Genomic DNA, 22,876 nt, shown 5'->3' on the forward strand with positions numbered 1-22,876 from the left:
TCTAAGTGTCTTGTTTCATGTGGTTAAACATTAATATACGTACATAAATATAGATTTTCTACCTTATATATACAACGTAATTTTTTAACAAGGGGGTACGGGTGAACCCCATGGCAACCACGTAGGTCCGCCCCTGCGTTAATTTAATAAAGTTAATTTAATAACATTTTAATAACGTTAATTTGATAATGTTAATTTAATATACTATTACTACTATCCTTAATAATGTTAATTTAATAACGTTTTATTAAAACTATAATTTTTTTTATTATTAGTATAGTTTCATCTTTAATTTAATATTTAAATAAATTATATTTAGATATATTATATAACTTAAATTCACCCTCTGATTTATAATATATATACATACCCACGCGATTTTTTCATATGAGGCTGACCCACATAATTAATAAATCTTCAATATTGCTCTTTTTCCGCAATGACAAAAGAAATTAGATGTCATTTTAATCTTTGAGTAGTAAATAATGAAAAAATAATAGTGAAAAGTCATTTAAAGGTCATATTTGTGCAGTTTTGAATAGTTAAAGGTCATATTTGTGCACCGTCAAAGTTTAAGGTTAAAATTATAATTTGGTGTCAAGTTTAGGGTCATATTTATGTATTATGCCCTTAGATTTTAAGTTGGACGCGCTCAGTTTTGCGTGTTGAATACGCGTTTTGTCACGTATGATCGGAGGTCATATTTGTGCACTGTCAAAGTTTAAGGTCAAAGTTATAATTTGGTGTCAAGTTTAAGGTCATATTTATATATTATCTCATTAGAATAACTACATAAATTAGTAATAGTCGAGAAGATTTTGAATGATACCTGATGCCAGATGTATTTGATGTTCATGTGGCATGTTTGACAATGTCTTGGATCTATGGTGTCAAAAATTGATAGTAGAAGAACAACATAATATTTAACTCCAGCCTATCCTCTTGACATTTTAGCAAATTGAATTGCCCTAAACTCTATTGCAAGAGCATTTATCAAACTTGACAACAGAAATAGAAATGAGAGGCACATGTATTCCAAGTCACTATGCTGAAAAAAACATGAAATTTATCCCAATCTCTATGGGCAACAAACTGATACTTACGGTAGGAAACTCGTGAACATGTGTCACGATCCAAATCAGAGCCTGGCCGTGACGGGCATCCCAAACAAACCAAGGCCTGAGATGACTCCTAGCCTTACCTTAAGAGCATAATAGAAATGATGAACAACGGAAGCCAACCAAGATAATAAGAGAAACACGTAAATCAAAAGAAAGATCGAGAGTCAAAACCAAATCCATAATGATATTCCAACACTGTCCACAAAAGCCTCTAATCCAAAGATTATCAACCAAGTCGGGACATGACCCCGACTATGCCAAAGGAAATCCAAAAGCACTGGAATAGTAAATGAAAACTAAGAGAGATCAGATCTTTCAAAGGATGTAGGGCTCACCACTTCACAGCTGACCAACCGGAATATCGAACCACCTAACGCTACACAGAGTTACAAGAAAAGCTCCCAAACCTACATCATGAAACGATGTAGCGTCAGGAGACAGTCAGTATGGCGAATACTGTTATGCAACCCAAAAGAAAGGATAAAACAATGCACTTATAAAAAATCTAGTCATAAATCACATGCACAACAATTATACATATATATAGAATGCTGGGATACGGGTAATGGTCATGAAACATGTTTGTTTAAAATTTATTCCTGAACTGTGTAGCTCGTACCCACCTAAAGGCACCCATGACCTAAACTCTATCGATAACAAATGTTCTAACTCAACTTTGCTCGAAGTGCTTCCTATGACCATGATTCGCATCGAAAACTCTTTACACATAAAGTGAACGATCATGACACTTATCTATGTTTTAACATAATCGCTTTGGGGCCTTTAAACATATGATGGATAGTTGAAAACTTATTTAGGAGCTTGTGGGGTATTACACCAGTGTAAGTGTGTAGTTGTGTAACTGTGTTAGTAAGCCTTAGTCTAACCTTATTCCTTTTATACTGAAGATTCTGATCGAAAAGTGAAAAAAATTCATAGTTAAAGGAATAATGGCAATTCTAGTTGCAGTACAACAACAACAAACTCAGTGTGTTCCCATAAAGTGGAGTCTGGGGAGGGTAAGATGTACGCAGTTCACACAAGGTGAGCCCAATTGCAGTAATGTTGATTATTTACTTCACACTTACGACATTTTGAATTTCATCCCCGATGATAATTTTAGTTAGTGATAGGAATGGAGACAGTTGTTCCATCTATTTTTGTTGTTGTGACGACAAAGGAACCCCCAACCGTTACCCTTTGGGTGCGAACAAGATAAAACCCCATTCCTATGCAATAACCTGCAAATCATGCAAACTATAAGCCAATTCATTTGAGCCATTTTAAGTGTTTCTTCCATTTATTTTGATATTGACCCATGAGGTATGTAATGCATAGCTGAAAAATATCCGTCACTCTCTTAATGACTAAACAAAAACAAGCTAACCAACCAATCTCCGACAAGACTTATTAGTTCTACGGAGGGCGGGGTATATGCAAACGTTACCCTACTTACACATGACTTATAGTTCTTAGCCAAAATTACCGAAATCAAATGAAAAATTCCAATTTCATGTGTTAACAAAAATGAGTGAAGTAGAATCACTGGTATTCTAATGGATAGATAATATGGTAGAAAGAAAGGGCCCTCTATCGTTAGTTGCGGGAAAAAACACATCATTTTGTGTCACGAAATCCACCTACACTACTAACAAAAAAACAGAAAAATCGACCACACAAATCGACCGCATGTGATCAGTTTTCCTGCATTTCCGACTACAAAATCGATCAAAATGTGTGGTCGGTGAAAGCGTGGTAACTTTTTTAAAACAGACCACGTGTGGTCGGATTTTTTTTTTAAATAAAATAAAATAAAAAAATATATTTATACATATATTTAAAATTCAACAAGATTTTTTTAAAAAGAAAAAAAATTCAAAATAAACCCACCACAAGTGATCGGTTATATTTTTAAATTAATTAATTAATTTTAATAAAATCGACCACAAATGATCGATTTTGTTTTTAAATTAATTAATTAATTTTTATAAAACCGACCACATGTTTGTTCTTTTATTTAATATAATTAATTAATTTTTAAAAAAGAGACCACAATTATTCATTTTTAAAAAATTAATTAATTATCTAAAACCGACCACTAATAGTCATTTTTTATAAAATTACCAGGAAAACCAACCACATGTGGACAGGGGTAGGCATGGTATGGTGTGGTATTTGAAATTTCGATACGGTAATTTCGGTATTCGATTTTTAAAAACATTATCTCATTACCGTACCATATTAATTCGGTATGTTTCGGTATTTTGACGTTTGATTTCAATATTTTGCAGTATGGTAATCGGTAACCATAGTTTGTTTAACTTTGACAATATATACTCGTATACTAGAGTATTATTACATCGACTTTTCAAAAACATGTCTTAATTGTATCATAAAAATGCATTACACATATAGAAATATTGAAAAAGAAGTATAAACAATTCCTTTTATCAGTCAATTACACCAAAAAGACATTTCAATCAAGATAGAGTAACGAAAGTTTTAAAGTCTAAACATTTTTATACTAATACTAAGTATTTTTTTTTTTGTGTGTATATAAAAAGCATTTATATATATATAACTCTATATACTTCGATATGATATTCGATATTTCGATATATCATTTGTAAATACCGTATACCATACCATATACCAAAAAATTTTAAAAGGTATACCACATACCATACTAAATACCATAATACCAAAAACCACGGTATTAAAAATTTCGATTCGATATGGTAATTCGATATATACCATATCATGCCCACTCCTACGTGTGATCGATTTTCTGAATTTTTTTTTAAAAAACCGACCACATTGTAAAATTTTTCGTCGATTTTCTGGAAATCTATTTAATAAACCGACCACATGAACGATTTTTGTAAAATTTTCCAGAAAATCAACCACATGCGAGCGATTTGTCTAATAATTTTTTTAAAAAGATAACATCTTACAGCCAGCTTATAATACAAGTCTAAAAACATACAAAAGTGTAAAAACTACAACTCATTTCCAAACCCAAACTTCAACACATACAAAAGTCTAAAAACTACCACTCATCATCCTCTTCGTCATCCGCATCCTCAGCCGCACACACAAGATCTGATTCCTCATCTGTGCTGATATTATCCAGTGGGCCTAAACCTTTTGCAGCCCAAACTGCATCACCAAGGCAAGGAGGAAATCCCTGCAGATCAAATAAAAAAGTTGAACTATTGTTGCAGCATCCTGATTTGTGATGTTGCTTCCTCCTTCTGCTTCGCCCTCTTTCTATATGCAGCAAGCTCTTCAGTGAGTTTAAAAATAGCATTTTTTAGTGATTCAACGGTTTCTCTATAAACTGATGAGAGATAGAATGTAGGGCCGAACGAAGACCTAATATTCTCGCTAAAACATTTTCTGTGGTATCCATAGTATTGGCCTCTAACTGGAGGACCCACAGTTTCTTTCCATAACTCCTCTACATCTTTAGGTATTGTGTCACCCGGACTTTCAGGAGGCTGAGTACTACGATACTCATTACCGAGCTGCATATATTTGTCCTATATTTAAAGTAAAGTTAAAATTAATAGTAAAAAATATTAAACTACTCGTACTTGAATAATATCAACTTTGAAAAAAAGATTCATAAATACAAAATTTGATTCTTACATGGGTAGCTTTTGCACGAGATTCAACCCAGACATCTTCATCAGTTGAATTTTTTTTCTTCCTTACATGGGTCTTCTCGAATACCTCATCGTCTTACCTTCCTGCCCATTTTTTTTGCCTGCATACGATAAAATTATTAATTTTCAAATAATTAAAAATTTAAATAGAAACAGACAATTAAAACTGTAAAAGTTAAAAGTTACTAACAGAAACAGACAAACGAGATGCGAATATCCGTCAAACAAAGGATGAGTAGCAGCATGCAGTTGTTCATAAAAACGGCCTGCTTCTCTATTAGGAGCATCTTCAATATTTTTCCTAAAGTCGCCCCCGTGTTGCATCCCAAAAGCATCATGCACCATTTCTATCATCCTAATATCTTGATAGTTATTATGCCCTGCAGACCTAGTACTTTCACCAACAACAAAATTATTTTGCTCAACATCACCATGAATAGTACGCAATCTTAAAAAATCCTCATGAGAAACCCCATTCTATAAAGATGTTCGTTCACAACTTTATCTTTTAAAAGATTTGTACCATCACATCTAACACAACAACAACAACAACAAACCCAGTGTATTCCCACCTAGTGGGGTCTGGGGAGGGGTAGGATGTACGCAGTCCATACCTCTACCTCTGAAGAAGTAGAAAGGCTGTTTCCGATAGACCCCCGGCTCGAGACACGCGGTACCACACAAACACATAGTAAAGCACAGCACAAGGTTACAAGATTACATAACATAAATACGGCACCCATAAGTAATATAAAACAGAGGAAAGAACAGCTTCATAATAAAACATGGGACACGGACTCCTAACAGGAATAAACCCCCACCAAGTAGTTCGCTATACTAGCGACTCAGACTGGCCCTAGTCCACTGCCCTGATTCGCGTCCTCCAGACCTTCCTATCTAGGGTCATGTCCTCGGTGAGCTGTAACTGCTCTATGTCTCGCCTAATCACCTCACCCCAGTACTTCTTCGGCCTACCCCTACCCCGCTTAAAACCATCCAACGCTAGCCTCTCACACCTACGGACCGGGGCATCCACGCCCCTCCTCTTCACGTGTCCGAACCATCTCAATCGGGCTTCCCGCATCTTGCACTCCACTGGTGTCACACCAACCTTCTCCCGGATGTTCTCATTCCGAACTCTATCCCCTCTAGTCAGCCCACACATCCAGCGCAACATCCGCATTTCTGCCACCCTCATCTTTTGGATGTGGGAGTTCTTAACTGGCCAACACTCCGCTCCATACAACATGGCCGGCCGGACTACCGTCCTGTAGAATTTGCCTTTAAGCTTAGGTGGCACCTTCTTATCACACAGCACCCCCGACGCGAGCTTCCACTTCATCCATCCCGCCCCAATACGGTGCGAGACATCCTCGTCAATCTCACCGTTACTCTGGATCACGGACCCGAGATACTTGAAACTCTCCCTCTTACCTACCTCCTGTGACTCCAGCTTCACTACTACCTCATTCTCCCGCCTCACGTCATTAAACTTGCATTCCACATACTCTGTCTTGCTTCTGCTCACCCTGAACCCTTTAGACTCAAGGGTTTGCCTCCACACCTCTAATTTGTCACTCACACCCCCTCGAGTCTCATCTATCAAAACTACATCGTCTGCAAAAAGCATACACCACGGCACCTCCCCTTGAATATGCCGCGTCAATACATCCATCACAACTGCAAACAAAAAGGGACTAAGAGTAGATCCCTGATGCAACCCTGTCCGGACCGTGAAATGCTCTGAGTCCCCTCCCGCCGTCCTCACCTTAGTTTTCGCTCCATCATACATATCCTTGATTGCTCTGATATATGCCAGCGGTACTCCACTCACCTCCCAGCATCTCCAAAGCACCTCCCTGGGGACTTTGTCATAGGCCTTCTCCAGGTCGATAAACACCATGTGCAGGTCCTTCTTCCTCTCCCTATACTGTTCCACCAACCTCCGTACCAGGTGAATTGCCTCCGTCGTCGAGCGGCCAGGCATAAATCCAAACTGGTTTTCTGAAATAGACACTATCCGTCTCAGCCTCACCTCGACCACTCTCTCCCAGATCTTCATAGAGTGACTCAATAACTTAATCCCCCTATAGTTGTTGCAACTCTGGATGTCCCCCTTATTCTTATAGAGAGGTATCATGGTGCTCCACCTCCAAGCCTCGGGCATCTTTGCCGTCTTGAAGATTTCATTAAACAATCCCGTCAACCATCACATCTAACACAAGGACAACAAATAGCCCAAAAATGTGACCAAGCATCAAGTGTCTTAGCATGTTCAACAAATCGTCTAACACCTTCAACAAATTCCACCCTAAGACCCATTCTATTATCATTATTCCATTGATATATTAAGCTATAATCAGGTTCCATCTACACAATCAATCAGATTCAAGTAATTAGCTCAAGTCACAAAAGTTCACATTTCAAGTCACTAAGTCAACCCAAACAAACAAACTAAACTACATTCAAAATGATAAATTCACCTTTCAAGTACCTACACTTAATCAATTTCAAGTGACTAAGTCACCTCACAAGTTACCAAACTAAACTACATTAAAAACAAAAATTCACATTTCAAGTACCTACATTTAATCAATTTCAAGTCACTAAGTTACGTCCCAATTTACCAAACTAAACTACAATCAACACAAAAATTCACCTTTCAACTACCTAGACTTCAACATTTTCAAGTCACTAAGTTACATCCCAATTTACCAAACTAAACCACATTCAACACAAAAATTCACCTTTCAACTACCTAGACTTCAACATTTTCAAGTCACTAAGTCACCTCACAAATTACCAAACTAAACTACATTCAAAACAAAAATTCATATTTCAAGTTCCTACACTTAATCAATTTCAAGTGACTAAGTCAACTCACAAGTTACCAAACTAAACTACATTCAAAACAAAAATTTCCATTTCAAGTACCTACACTTAATCAATTTCAAGTCACTAAGTCACCTCACAAATTACCAAGCATAGCAAAATTCAAAATAAAAAGTTCACATTTCAAATACCCACGCTTCAACAAAATTCAAAATAAAAATTCAGTAACTACACTTAATCACTTTCAAGTAACATATTCATTTATAGTATAAGTCAAACAATTGAACAAGTGTAACAAAGCAAACAAGTAGAGACGTCGCATGTCCCTCTCACACCATATAATTATCACAAAATTCCTATGACTTTCAAAGCCTTCTACAACGAACAATCCCAAACTAAACTACACTTAAAGACTTCATTATAAGAAAATAGAGAGAAATCAACCTACCTTTGCTTGACCTAAATTAAAGAGAAAGAGATAAGTGGTCACCGAAAAAATAGCAAAGCAATCCTTTTTTCAAATTCGGATTCTGTCAAACAGAAACATCAAATTCCAAGCAACCCATTAGGCAACTGGAAGAAGAAAATCTTAATCAATTTCCACATTCCCAACCACATTCCAAGTCTTACAAATATGTTTCAGCTACATCAACATCCTTATTTTCTCATATTCTTAGCTTAAAATCACCATACAAAAATCACCAAAATACTAAAACTATAATAGAGTATCAAGAAAAGTAGACCCTAATTTACTTGCAAGAACAAGGAAGTAGACATGGAATGTTGACAATCTTGTTAAGGAGAGTGTACTGACAAAGAAGAACGAAAATTCTAGGCCACTAACACTGATAAAGACACCAAAGTGTCAAAATTGTGATGGAAATTGATAAAATGGGTGTTGCTAAAAATGTGTATAGAGTGGAAAAGGCAGGAACCCATTGAAATGATGAAAAATGTTGAGTTCTTGGAAAAAATATCTACTACTTTTTGCTCCTTTTACTTGCAGTTTTTTGGGAATTCAAGAATCAGAATTCTAGTCATAATCATACTGGTTCATGTTGGGATAACACTAAGGGGTTGTTTGGTTGGTACCTGGGCGGCGGTGGAAGCTCGGCGGCGACACTAAGACGAAACTAACACATACAAAAATGCACAACCTATACCAAATAACATAATCAAGCAAAATTAGCATTACTCGTTCATCCCCAAGTGTCCATTCACACAGATTTGCTATTAAACCTACAACAAAATGCGAGCTTTCTGGAAAATAAAAAGCATAAAGCTTGAGTCCCCGTAACACAAGTACAGTTTATGCAAACGAAAAATAACCCACAAATGAAAAGCTTCGCAAAATGAATTACCGTGAAGACGAACAGAAACACCAGTGAATCTGAAGAATTAGGTTCAGTTTCAGCTAGAATAATTCCAACGAAAACTGATTTTACCTTCAATTAGAACACCCCAATTTCGTATTCAATAGTGAAATTGAAGGGTAAAATTGATGGAAAATGCCGAAAATTGGACGATTAAGAGAGAGAAAATTAGGGCTTTGTTTATTTGGGGGAAATTAGAGAGAGAAGAGCCAGTGGATGGATTTAGTGTGGGTATGTTCATAAGACAGTGTGTGTGTTAACGGTCGCGATTTCAATTTGGGAATTGCATTATTTGGTTGGGTCGGGTAGGATTTAATTTATTTAATAAAATATTTTTTAATTAATTTCTAAAAAGTTGACTACATATGGTTGGTATTTAAAAAATTATCAAAAATACCAATCATGTGATTGGTATTTTAAATATTTTTAGTTACCGACCACATGTGGTCAGTTTTCTGAAAATCTTTTTAAAAATAAACTACATGTGGTCGGTTTTTACAAAATTATTGACAAAATAAAATATAAGTGTTCGATTTAGTTTTAAAAAAAATTATTGTCGAAAAACGATCACATGTGATCAACTTTTTTTAAAAAAATTAAATCATATAATTAGTTATTTTATCATCATGAATACAAGATATGTAGGTTTATTTGACACCAAAAACAGCAACAACAACAAGAGATAATCAACAATATAGTAGGAAGAAATAACACTATGATAACAAGAATCAACGGTTACAAGATTACAAGAACAACAAGAACCAATGGTTCACTAGACAACACAAACTAAAACATGAAATGTAAAGATAGAAAGTGAGACATATGCTACAATAAGATCCAAGAACCCATAGACATATTCCATCTAAGGACCCCTGGAACTTACAATAGCAACACCACACTCTTACGAAGACACGAGAGGGATTCCACCGCTCAAGCACCAACGTTTTCAAACAATACATATTCACAAGTGTTTCCACGCTTGTCATGCCCTAGTTTTCGGCCTAGAGAGTCTTCTCTCAAGTGTTCTTACATCAATATTCAACAACCAAATGAAATAAACCCTAACATGTTCTATTTATAGACTTATTACAATAATAGGCAAAATGATAAAAGTGTCCCTTAGTGTTAAAAGACTATTCTTTAGACAAAATTATCTTTTTACTATATTCTTTAATTTATTATTTAATTATTTTTTATTATATTAACTAAACCTCCTAAAATAAATAAGATTCCTAAAATATATGGAAGAAAAATTAATGAATATTTTTCTTTCTACTGTTCAACTAAAAAAATACTCTTAAAATCAAACTTTATCAAAAAAATACTTTTATAAATATTGAGATGAACATTAAATTAAAGAATATACTCCGTAGGTTTTATGCTTTACAGTACTATATTTCTTGGAAAAACTAAAACTACCATAAAAGTTTGCTTTTTATGTTATACATAGGTTTTTGATTTTGGTAAATATCTTGGTAAAATAAAATTCTTTTTCTTTATGAAAAACTATCATTATTTTTGGAACAAAATTCCCTACTAGGCTACTACAATATAAAAATTATTGTACGTGAGATTATAGGAGTAGAAGTCATTTTATTTTTAATTTATGAATCCTTTTTTTATAGCGTGAGACTCTTTTTTTTTTTTAATTTAATTACATTATATCTTTTGCACTTTGGAGTTTCTTTTATAATATCAATCTAAGTTCATCGTTTGAAGTATTTTTCTGGCTAACCTGCTTTGTGTGATTATTTTTTTATATTTAATTTGTGTGTTTATAATTAAATTTTTATGAAAGGAGAAGTGTGTACAATGTAACTTTTGAACATGTTAATAACTTTCAATTTCGTTTTGAATGTAGTGTATCAATGAGGTCATGATAATAGAATTCAACGTTTGTGTATATATGTATCTTCTTTATTTTCATTCAAGTCATTCTTTAGGATTAAAGTTTTCGCTTAGACGAGAATTATTTTCATTAAAATCGACGTTTTGTGATCACTATTGTATTGTTTTGTTGTAGTTTATAGGTCGTAGATGAATATCGGTTGGCTTTGAAGAATTTCTTGCGTAAAGATTAGGTTTAATTGTATTGTTTTGATATCTTTATTATCTTATTATTTTATTTTAAATTCCCAAATCGATCACTTGTGGTCGCTTTTAAAATTACTTTTTAATTGTATTTTTTTAATTAAACCGACGACAAGTGGTCGGTTTTTTGAAATTATTTTACTTTTTATGTTTTTTTTAAGTAAATATATTTTTTAAATAAAACCGACCACAAGTGATCGGGTTTATAAATTTATTTTCTTTTAGTTTATTTTTAATTAAAAAACCGATCACAAGTGATCGGTTTTTTATTTATTATTATTATTATTATTTTTAAAATGAATAATAACTAACATAAAAATTATTGAAAATATTATTTTGGAATTTTAAAATATAAAACCGACCACATGTGTTCGTTTTTTTTAATAATATTTTTTTAAAAAAAATAAAAACCGACTACATGTGGTCGGTTTTTTGTGGTCAGAAAAACTGTTTTTTTTTTTTAGTAATGCTAGCACAACATTGCTCAATTTGGTAAGGAAAAAGTAGTGCCAGTAAGAACTGCTCTGAGAAACTGAAGTGTTATTCAATTGCAAGCCAAGAAACAAACTGGAGATTACTAGGTAGCAAGAAAAATGGGTTGGTTGACTATAGTCCAAATGAGGAAAGAACAACCAAAAAGATTAGGATTTAGGAGAGTAGAGAAAAAATAAGTTGCCCTAATGAACCTGTCACATTTACCCCAAACAGAACTTCCAAAGTAACTTTTTACATAAATAATCACTTCTTCAAAGTAAAACTGATAGGCCAATATTTTGTTCCTTCGTTCTATTGATACGATACGAGCATACAGATCCAACATAGATGATAAAACAGTAAAAGTTGGTCGGTATTAAGCTAAATTACGCCAGCAAAACATAAATATTTCTGATGATAGTCTTGAGTGAGTAAAAGCTTGGGTTGTATCTAGTAGCTGCAAATCCACCGTACACTTTTTTGACCTTCCTAAACTTGTTTTCTTTTAGGTTGCAAGAAACTACGTGTGTGCCACCATCTCTTTGCTCAAGATTTCACCATTTTCCCATGTCATGATTGGTATAAATCTGTCATTACGGATATCTAGTTGAATACTATCCTTCAAAATGCGATATTTAGTCCAAGATTCAGCTACTCCATACTCTTTCATCCACCATATATCAACATATTGATTATGGCTATTATCAGACAAACACAGACAATTCCCCAACTCTACGAGCGTCAAATACCAGGATGGAATTTCCAAACCAGTTGGAGTTAGCACGGGCTTCACCTCTTCTGTCCCAATATTAAATGTGTAAATGCTGGTACAACACCATTGACATTAACATTATCAAATGACTCTCACAGAGGTTTTCAAGTCTTGTCCACATGAAGAAAGTTGGGTTCCATTTTGCCAAATTTCAGTAACAATTTTTTAGATTTGAAATAGTGGAATTAACATATGTGACTAAGTACCCTATTTATAACAATAGAAAATCAAATTAAAATAGGATTACAAAACCTATTCCAATATGAATTAGGAGAAACAAATCATTATTATTGGGGAGGTTTTGTATAATATGTCTACTTATTTTATAATTAAAATTAAGGTATAATAACTAAATAAAACAAATATCCTAGACCTAGTGTATGAATAAAAACCCTATGGGCGTTGGCAGTTAACCCTACGTTACAGCAGCAAACGGTTTTCCTATGGAGAAGAAAAAAAGAGATATTGTCTATGATATATTTTCTCGTCTTCCTATCAAGTCTTTAATGCGTTTCAAGTGTCCTTCTAAATTTTATGGTTCTCTTGTGTCGGAACCATCTTTCGTAGAAATCCACTCGATATGTCGTTCGAAATTCCTTGCACATTCACTGGAAAATAACTTTTACACCATAAACCTGAAGGAGGAACAACAAAAAGCTTCTGCAGAATTGTTGGAGAGAAATTGAAATTATGGAGGCTGCAGGACCAAACGAGATTGTTCGTATCTATAGTCACGTACATAGCCTTCTATCGTTTATTGTTACTTTTTAAATGCTATCGTATAATTATTGTTAGTTTTTAAATTGATATTGAAGAGTACAGCTGTTCTGTTTTATGGTCCTAATTAGTTCTTATTGATTGATTATGTATTTGGTACGGCCTTAGTTTGTTGTGTGACATAATATTTCTTATACTAGTTTAGGGTATGCGCTTCGCACGTGAATAAAACGCGTATCTCATTTGACAAAAATACCTGTCTTCTGATGAACACCTGAGAATTTGGATTGCATTTTGAATTGAAGGCATAATAGCTCAGGTTGGACAAATTGTGCAAGTACAATTGCGCACATATCCCAATTCAAGGCCATTCAGTTTGAATAAACCAGTATCCTTCACCACTTCAGGGTTGTTTGGTTTGAGATTAAAAATAATTAATCCCAACGTAAATTCACATAAGATAATATAGTGTTTGGTCGATGCATATGAAGCATAAAAATGTGGAATATAAATACGTGTATCTAAATTCGATCAAGGAGGCTGAATAAAGAACACCAACCAAAAGGAAGAGATATTAAGATAGATCATAAAGTTCATTATACATTACAAAGGATGAAGCTATGAGAGATTGTACCACAGCATAGCATAAAATAGAAAATATGGAATATAGGAAATTCATAGTATGCATGATCAGAAACTCGTAAAAGTTTTAACTGACTGTGGATACCACCAGATATAATGCTTCAAGAGAGTAAAAGACATTGAATAAGCATCTCATAGCACGAAACGACTATCACCTCTCATCCTGCTGCTTCTTTAAAACACCAGCAACCAAAATGTTCGAAACTTGACAGGAAACCCAAAGGTAACTAACTCCAATAAGCATTTCATAGCAAGAAATGAGTATCAGTCGTGTAGAGATTACAGAATTCAAACCCTATCCTTTAATATAGAAGCCAGCTTATAATAAGAGAGGCGCAATGAATTCAAGTTCTCTTATCTTGAAGAAGATCAAAAGAGTTATGTTGTACCGTTTAGCCCAAACAAGGCCGACCTAACTGATAGCACGACATTTTGTTCCTTTGTAGTTCGTTCAATTCAGAAAAGGGCTGAATGAAATGAACAAAAGGAATGCAGCTTTGGAGACTTTACGATGCAAATAACTTAGGTGCGGAGTTATACTACCAGAACTCAAAGTAAATCTTAAAACAGTAAAAGTTGTAAGGTCTTAAGCTAAATTACTCTAGAAAGATGGAAGCAAAACATGATATCCAGAAGGAAGTAAGACAAATTAAATATCTAAGCTATCTCAGTCATCGGATAAGCATTAGAGACTTGAAAACTTTCCCCGAATAAGCATTAGAGACTTGAAAACTTTCCCCGATGATAGTCTTGAGTGAGTAAAAGCTTGGGTTGTATCTAGTAGCTGCAAATCCACCGTACACTTTGACCTTCCTAAACTTGTTTTCTTTTGGGTTATAAGAAACTAGTTGTGGGCCACCATCTCTTCGCATCAAGATTTCTCCATCTTTCCAAATCATGATTGGTATAAACCTATCCTTAAGGATATCTGGTTGAATACTATACTTCAAAATGCAATTTTTAGTCCAAGATTCAGCTATGCCATACTCTTTCATCCACCATATATCAAGATGCTCAGAAGAGCTATTGTCGGTCAAACAGAGATAATTTCCCAACTCTGCTAGCGTCAAATCCCAGTATGAAACTTCCAAACCAGGTGGAGCTGGCAGGGGCTTCTTCTCTTCTGTGCCAATATCAAATGAGTAAATTCTGGTACATTTTCCAAGCCAATGAATAACACCATTGACATTAACATTACCAAATGATTCACATTGAGGTTTTGGACAGAGAACTTGGCCCACATTTCTCCATATCTTATCAACTCCAAGAGTATAAACCTCTAATTCTGCTAATTCCGCCGTAACTACTAATCTCAATACTTTATACTGTCCAAAGGCTTCACTAAAGCAAAATCCATAAGCAACATATCGAACGATACGTCTCTCCAATTTAGGCAATTTAAGTTTGAAGTACTCACCCAAAAGAGGATTGTTAATGTAAACCGAACGATTTTCATCATGCACTTCACCGTCCAAGAAACAAATGAACCCATTACATGAACCGATTATATAAATTTTCGATTTCAGTGGAGGGAGGTGAAATTTAGGACTCAACACAATGGGTCTTTCATGATTAGAACAATGATCATAATCTGCTTTGAGTTCAAGAATCGAAGGGTTGGCATGACGATCCTTGAATAAAATGCAAGGAAAGTTAGGAGATCTTGTGTGATACATGTTAAGAAATAAAGGATCGGAAGCTAAAAGACGATACCAGCGTTTGCAAACAGTCTTACATCGGAAAATGGTCTTAATTGTCAATCTTGAGAAAATTTCCAACATGATCACCATTGGAAGATCCAAAGGTGGATTAGATACACTAATTGGAACATGAAGAGGCTTAGAGATTATGGGTTTACTTTTCTTGGCACCCATTGCTGTTCCCAGGACACTCTGGTTTGGTTTGCTTTATTAAACTAAATTTATTAATTATGTTTTTAGAATGAAACAAAAGATGTCAGTGTGTTTTTATGAATTAATATTTGGGAGGAAGAACAAACTATTTTTCATAAGAAATCCTAATATTAAATACACTCCTAAATTAACTAGACTTTTACCCAAAAACGAATCGGTTTTGTCAAAATATAAGTGGGACACTTTAGGTGGCAGTATTTATGATTGGCTCCTGGCATAAAAAAAAGAATTTAGAACTTGGTTTTATATAAAAAAATTTTATAATTTTATTTAGAGAAAATACATCATTTCCCCCCGAATTTATAGTCAAAATTTACTTTAACACTTTAACTTAACTTATAATTATTTAATTTCAACCTCAAAATTGAAATCCCACTCTCACAACGGAGAGTGCACTACACAAGCGTCATATCATCGCCAAATCAGCGCCACGTCATTGCCACGTAAGAAATTATAATTATTTTTTAAAAAAAATAATCCCACACACATACTTTTTATATATTTATTTTTAAAAAAAGAAAAAAAAAGATATATAGTATTTATTTGTATTTATATATATATATATATATATATATATATATATATATATATTATTTTATATAAATAAAATAGACCTCCTTCATTCTTCTTCTTCACAACCCCCACCCCACCTCAATGCCTTTTTCTTCTTCAACAGAGATAGTAGTCCCCCATCCACCACTTTTTCTCCCCTTCCATCCCCCACCATTGCTACGAAAATGTCTTTTTCTTCAATTTTTTTTCATTTTCACTATTAACACTACCAAGAGAACAATCATAAAAATATCAATTTAATGTTTTTATCAATAAGAATTAGAAGAAGAATGTTGGAGCTAGATATTGATGATGATTTTCCTAAACTAGTCAAGAAGAAATTAATTTCAACCACTAAAGATGATGATTTTTCTAATCCAATCAAGAAAAGCCCATTTCAACCATGATGATGATCCTCTGCAATCAATCAAGAAAAAATTCAAAATAAATTCACTTTCTAATTCCAAGAATTAAACTAAGCCCATCAAATTCACAAGCTCTTCGAAGAATCAAACCAAATTAACTAAGATTTCTTCTTCTTCCTCTGATTTTGGTACAATCCAGAATCAAATCAAGCTTCCAAAAACGAAATTTTCTTTGTCTGATTCAGTTTTTAGTTCAACCAAAATCAAAATCAAGCTCATCAAGCCCATCCTAGAAGAGAAATTTGCACTAAAATCCCAATTAAAAAAGCTCAATTCTACTTCCACCAAATACTCAAATTCAACCAAAATCACTTTCTCTACAATTAAAAAATTCTCTCCAGATTTGTCCAAAATCAGCTCTTCTTTGCCAAAGAATAAAACAACCAAAGAAACACCACCATTAAAGACCTCAATGAATTCAAATTCAAAAATCAATCTTCCACAAGTAAAAGTGCTAAGAAAGAAACACACCAATACACAAAGAAAAGGGTGGGGGTTCGAAGTAGATGAAGAAACGGGGTGGAGGTGGGGAAGTGGGTGCTAGAAAGAAGATGATGTTGGGTTTCTTATTTTCTTTTTTAATTTAAATATATATAAATTGGGCCATTTAAAAAAAAAAATTCACTCGTTTTTTTTTTTTTTCACATCAGCCGTAAAAGGGAAATTAATTCTCCTGAAAGTTGTTAAGGGATAAATAATTATCCGATTAGTTTAGAATTTAAAGTAAATTTTGGCAACAAGTTTGAAGGGGTTTTGATGTATTTGCTCTTTTATTTAAGTAGTATTTTGTGTTCATCTTTTATAACAAACATACGACTTTTTCTTTTCTCTTATATTGGTTCACGTAGTTTTTTTGCATTCATACTTTATGTTTTCTTCTTATTTTGATTTTAGTTGATTTTGATTCAAATTGTTTTCTTTCATCCATTATCATCTTCCTTTTTGTTTTCCTTTATTTCTTTTAGTTAACTGGTATCATTGATTCTCATGTTATTGCCGAAGAAAATAGTTGAAAAACTTCAAATTGCATTTGTTTTTATGGTCAACAAAGAAAAGACCAAACTGATAATCAGGACCAGTGGTGTGGTGGAGCCACTTTGGATTTAGCGGTTAATCTTAACGAAAATTGTACTATTTTTTATGTATATATAGTAATGCTGAACCCACTTTGACTAGTGTTTGTATTTACTTTTGAAGTCACTCAATGAAAATTCTGGCTCCGTCAAGTTAGTAATCATATTCCTTTTATACGGTAGGTGTAGAGAATTCAACTTCTTTCATCTTGAACAAAATCAAAAGAACTAAGCTGTTAATCTATAGAGTAGGTGGAGCTGAACCAGAGACGATTCCCCAATCTATGAACTGATTGATGAGCTCAATACTACTTTGACCCATTTTCACCAAATTGATTGATGGGTCATTTTAGGTTCAACTCAACAAACAATTCATGTCCTAACCCATAGAAACACCGGGCGGGTTTAGGTTGATCTTGCCACCCCTAGTTTTGAAGTAACAATGACTTGTCGCAGTTGCAGTCCGGCAGTATTAAGGCATGCAAAAGAACAGAAAAATTACCAAAGCTTGTTAGCAATTGGAGCCTGCAGAAAACAGTTGGGGGACATTGTTTCCTTACCTGGATTCAAGCAACACCAGCATCTTAAAGACATTTGACCTAATGGCCTCATCCAATGTCGATTTGATCATAAAGGAAAGTTGCTAGCTATTAAAGCCAGTAAAGCTAGCCAGCCATAGAAATCCAAGTTGGACGCAAAAACAAGGCAAGAATAAAATAGGGCATAGTGTCAAGCTAAACCAGGTGGATTTGTACTCAAATGAAAATATAAATTACTTGATCATGATTCGAAGATTACTAGGTTTTACGGAAATGGATAGCTTGGCTATAAGTCTGTTGTTCAAGAAAACCATCAACTAAGTCAAGAACTACCCAACGGGAACATCACTCGCCCTATAAACTTTACCAAAAAGCTCACTTCCTGTTCACCCCAAACAAGTACCTTTTTCAATCAAAATGCACTTCTTTGAAGAAACTTTTCTTGATTGATACGCTAATGTTTCTTCTAGTTCTTTCTATAAAGCAGCAACAACAACAACAACAACATACCCAGTATATTCCCACAAAGTGGGGTCTGGAAAGTCCGTTCTATAAAGACAAGTGCAGAATGAAATTAATAAATGAAAGGCAGCTTTGTAGACATTGCAATGCAAATAACTTAGGAATGTTCAAAAAGGATAATGTATACTTGCATAGGCAGAGTTGTTTCTTTTTCTTTTTCTTTTGGAGAAGGTAACATGTCTGTATATTTATGCTGGACACGTGAAAGGAAAATATAATCTATTGGAGGAAAAACGAACTAAATATCTAAGCTATCTCAATCTTCGGATAAACATATGAGACTTGAAAGTTGTCCCCCATGACGGTCTTGAGCGAGTAATAGGTTGGAATACATATACTACGTGCACTGCCATTACCGTAAACCTTGACCCTTCTGTACTTATTCTCTTTTCGACTGTAAGAAACTAGTCGTATGCTATCACTATCGGTTTGCATCAACATTTCCCCATCTTTCCAAATTATGAATGGTGCTAATGTAACACAACGGATAGCAGCAGGAATACCATTCCCATGAATGCGATCTTTAATCCAAGATTCAGCAATTCCATACTCTTTCATCCACCATATATCAAAAGGATCAAAAGCGATAATGTCAATCAAACAGAGACAATTCCCCAACTCTGCTAGCGTCCAACTGGAGGTTGAATTTTCCAAACCAGGTGGAGCTGGCAAGGTCTTCGCTTCTTCTGTCGCAATATTAAATGAGTTAATGCGGACAACACTTGAAGGATTTTCACAATCCATCCAATGAATAGCACCATTGACATAAATCTTTTCATAAAAAAACCATACAGGACGGGGAACTATGCCCACATATCTCCATTTCTCATCAACGCCAAGAGTAAGAATCTCCAGTTCTACTACATCACGAATACCCCCAAACATAACTGCAAATCTCAACACTTTATATTGCTCAGAGGATTCACTAAAGCGAAATCGATAAGTAAGAGGACAAAGACTTTTCTTCCATTCGGGCAATCTAAGTTTGAAACACTCTCCCAAAAGAGGGTTGTTAATGTAAATCGAATGGTTTTCATAGCGAATGCGACCACTCACCAAACAAAGCAACCCATTACATGAACTTACTACGCGCAATGGTAATTCCCCTGGAGGGAGGTGAAACTTATGACTCAACACAATGGGTCTATTACGGCGACAAGAATAATAATCATAACCTGCTTTAAGTTCAAGAATCGAAGAGATGGAGTAATCACCATTCGACAGCAAAATGCATGGAATATTATGGGATCTTGTTTGATTCATTTTAACAAATAAAGGGTCGGAAGTTAAAAGATGATACCATAATTTGCAAACAATCTTACATTGGAAAATGGACTTGATTGGTAATCTTGAAAGTATTTCCAACATTATCACCCTTGGAAAGTGCATAATTGTGAAATGTTGAACATGTTCAGAGATGTTGTTCTTCTGTTTGTTATCAGATTTGAAGAAGTGCATCAGGCCATAGAAAATGTTTTTCTTTGGTTCATGCTTCTTGCCATTCATTTTGGCTATCACTACACTTTCTTCACTCAATTCTGGCTAGTTTAGAGGGTTTTGGAGAGGTGATTTCAGCTTAGACAGTATAAATGACATAGTCAAAGGAAGAGTATGAGGAATTTTCGGAAAAAGGTAACATTTGATCAAAATTAGGCATCCTTAGCTTTTTTTAAAAATAAAATATAACAGTAGTTGGTCATATTTAGACCAACTACTTGTAGCTTTTTTTATTTTTCTTGATATTCTTGGCTGAGGCACCAAAACATATATCTTGCTATTTTGAGCAGAAAATGGAATCTTGGGCTATGATATTGTGGCCCAATACATTTGTTTTATATATAAATAACATAAATACCAACCCTTTTCGAAGTAATTGCACTCTTTTTTACTTTTTAATTACTTTACTCTCTCTCCTTATTAATATACATAACACATATGCATAACATTCTGTGTATATGTTGGAATTTTTGTGATATATTTAGAGAGTTGGGATTTTTTGTAATATTGGAAACATAAGTTGTGTATTCATGTAATTTTTAGTTTTTTTTTTACAACAACAACATACCCAGTGTATTCGCACTTAGTGGAGTTTGGGGAGGGTAAAGTGTACGCAGACCATACCATTAACTTCGTAGAAGTAGAGAGGCTGTTTCTGATACAACCCCAGCTTAGGACCGATAACAGTATAACCAACACAAAAGATAAGTGCATATAAATTAGTATGGTACGCAAAACAAAGTATAACCAACACAAAAGATAAGTGCATATAAATTAGTATGGTACGCAAAACAAACTAACAGTATAACAAACACAAAAAATTATTTTATTATCAAAGTGGACGTTTTATGGTGTTAAAAGATGGTTGATAGACATAACATCCCCACAACCATCAAAGCATGAATCCAAGTAAACATAAAAGGTAACAACAGCAAACTAGTCAAACTAAGCAAGATAATAGTTGTAGTCTTGTAACCAGTGGGTAATCTTATGCTTCATAGTAGCCTTTACATGCACCTCTTGTATAATTTGTCATATTATCTGCATAGATGAGAGCCTCTTATTCTGGAAAACTCTAGAATTTCTCTCCCTCCAGACGTGATAAACAGTAGCGGCAAGTAGATATGTAACAACCCAAGATATCTCCTCATTCCATTCTTTAGGGTCCCGTACAATACCAATCCATGACAATTTTTTACATATTGTAGTAGAGACGCCACATGTAAAAAAACAAATGTGTTATGGATGTCAAGAATGAACCTCGGGCCTAACTCAACTTCAAAAGCAAACCATCAGTCAATTCCCCAATTAATGTGGGACTTTTACCCACTCTAACACCTCCTCACGCCCAGGCCCAATTGGCACTGGCGCGTGGACCGAAAGCCCAAAACGAAGATGGACCTGGCTCTGATATCATGACAAGAAATAGATACTGGCCTAACTCAACCTCAAAAGCTAGCTCGTGAGGGGAGGATTACTCAAATCCATATAAGCAAACCACTAGTTCATTCTCCAACTAATGTGGGACTTTTACCCACTCTAACACCCCTTCACGCCTAGATCTAACTGGCACTGGTGCGTAGACCGGAAGCCCAAAAGAGGAATGGATCTGACTCTGATACCATGTTACAAATGAATCTTGGACCTAACTCATACTCAAAAGCTAGCTCAAGAGGAAAAGCAAACCACCAATCTATGCCCCAACTAATATGGGAAGATTGATTAGTCACAACACCCCATTTAAACAACCTGTCTCTCGTTGGTAACCTGCCTAGAATAGCAAGTCTTAGTATGAAAATCCACCTTGGTAGCCCCATATTATTACATACAAGCTCCCTCCAGTGCACTTTTGGAAATTGCCCTCTCAGCTTGATGTAAAGTTGCTTTCTAGAAAATATTTTCATATCTGCCACATTATTTACATCCATACCTGCTTTTTGGAACAAAACTAGGTTAAAAAGGCTCACTTGGATTCCTTCTACTTGTAGTTTTCTTCTTCAATATATATATCCAGTTTTCTTAAGTTGCCTACATTTTATTTTACTTGGTCTTAAATTGTGTTCCTTTTTTGGTATTACTATGTAGAATCACATAATTTCTTGTTCTTTTATGTGTATTATAATGGTTGCTTCATTTGTTTTGTATATTGCTACTTTGTTGTTGTACTTTTCTTGCAATACTGCTTCGAATATTATTTCTTTTGAGTTGAAGGTCTATTGTAAAAAATCCTCTCTACCCACAAACGTAGGGGTAAAGTCGGGTACATCATATCCTCCTCAGACCCCCAACCCCCAACCCCACTAAGAGACAGGGTCACGTACTTCGACGTAAAATTATATAGTTTATACATAATTAAAATTGCTTTTATGTCTTTGTTGTTGATGCTGAAAACCCTACGGCTTCTTCGAATTTTGAATTTCCTTAGTGAAAATTTTGGCTCCGCTACTGACTGCACTGTGGGACTAATGTTATTGTTGTTAAATTGTGTTTTTTAGTTGATTTTATTTTTATATCCGGGAGCTAAAGCTGTACTAAAAAAGGAAATATGTTATTTGGATCTTTTCTTTTTCCTTTTTTGGATGATGGAGGGAAATTGCAAGGATAAGTATAAAAATTGTCTAAATATGACTAACCCCTGGAATGGAATAGACCTAATTAGTTTGAG

General features: G+C 34.5%; 2 protein-coding genes and 1 long non-coding RNA gene across 3 annotated transcripts; all 3 read right to left on the minus strand.

Annotated features, from left to right (window-relative positions):
• Window positions 1–4,038: 4,038 nt before the first annotated feature.
• Window positions 4,039–9,284, minus strand: LOC107852758. Its single transcript, XR_001669552.2, has 3 exons — window positions 8,983–9,284; window positions 4,773–4,890; window positions 4,039–4,663 (listed from the first exon to the last, which is right to left on the minus strand). It is a non-coding gene; the product is annotated as an uncharacterized LOC107852758 (long non-coding RNA).
• A 5,077-nt stretch (window positions 9,285–14,361) lies between these two features.
• LOC107852744 (F-box protein At3g07870-like) lies at window positions 14,362–15,564 on the minus strand. The gene has a single exon (XM_016697784.2). It carries the CDS (start codon window positions 15,562–15,564, stop codon window positions 14,362–14,364), a length of 1,203 nt encoding a protein of 400 aa, XP_016553270.2.
• A 3,396-nt stretch (window positions 15,565–18,960) lies between these two features.
• LOC107852743 (F-box protein At3g07870-like) lies at window positions 18,961–20,220 on the minus strand. Its single transcript, XM_016697783.2, has one exon. The coding sequence runs from the start codon at window positions 20,218–20,220 to the stop codon at window positions 18,961–18,963; it is 1,260 nt and encodes a 419-aa protein (XP_016553269.2).
• Between the last annotated feature and the right edge of the window lie 2,656 nt (window positions 20,221–22,876).

Source organism: Capsicum annuum, chromosome 11 (genome assembly GCF_002878395.1).
Source record: "Capsicum annuum cultivar UCD-10X-F1 chromosome 11, UCD10Xv1.1, whole genome shotgun sequence".
In the NCBI taxonomy this organism is placed as follows: domain Eukaryota; kingdom Viridiplantae; phylum Streptophyta; class Magnoliopsida; order Solanales; family Solanaceae; genus Capsicum; species Capsicum annuum.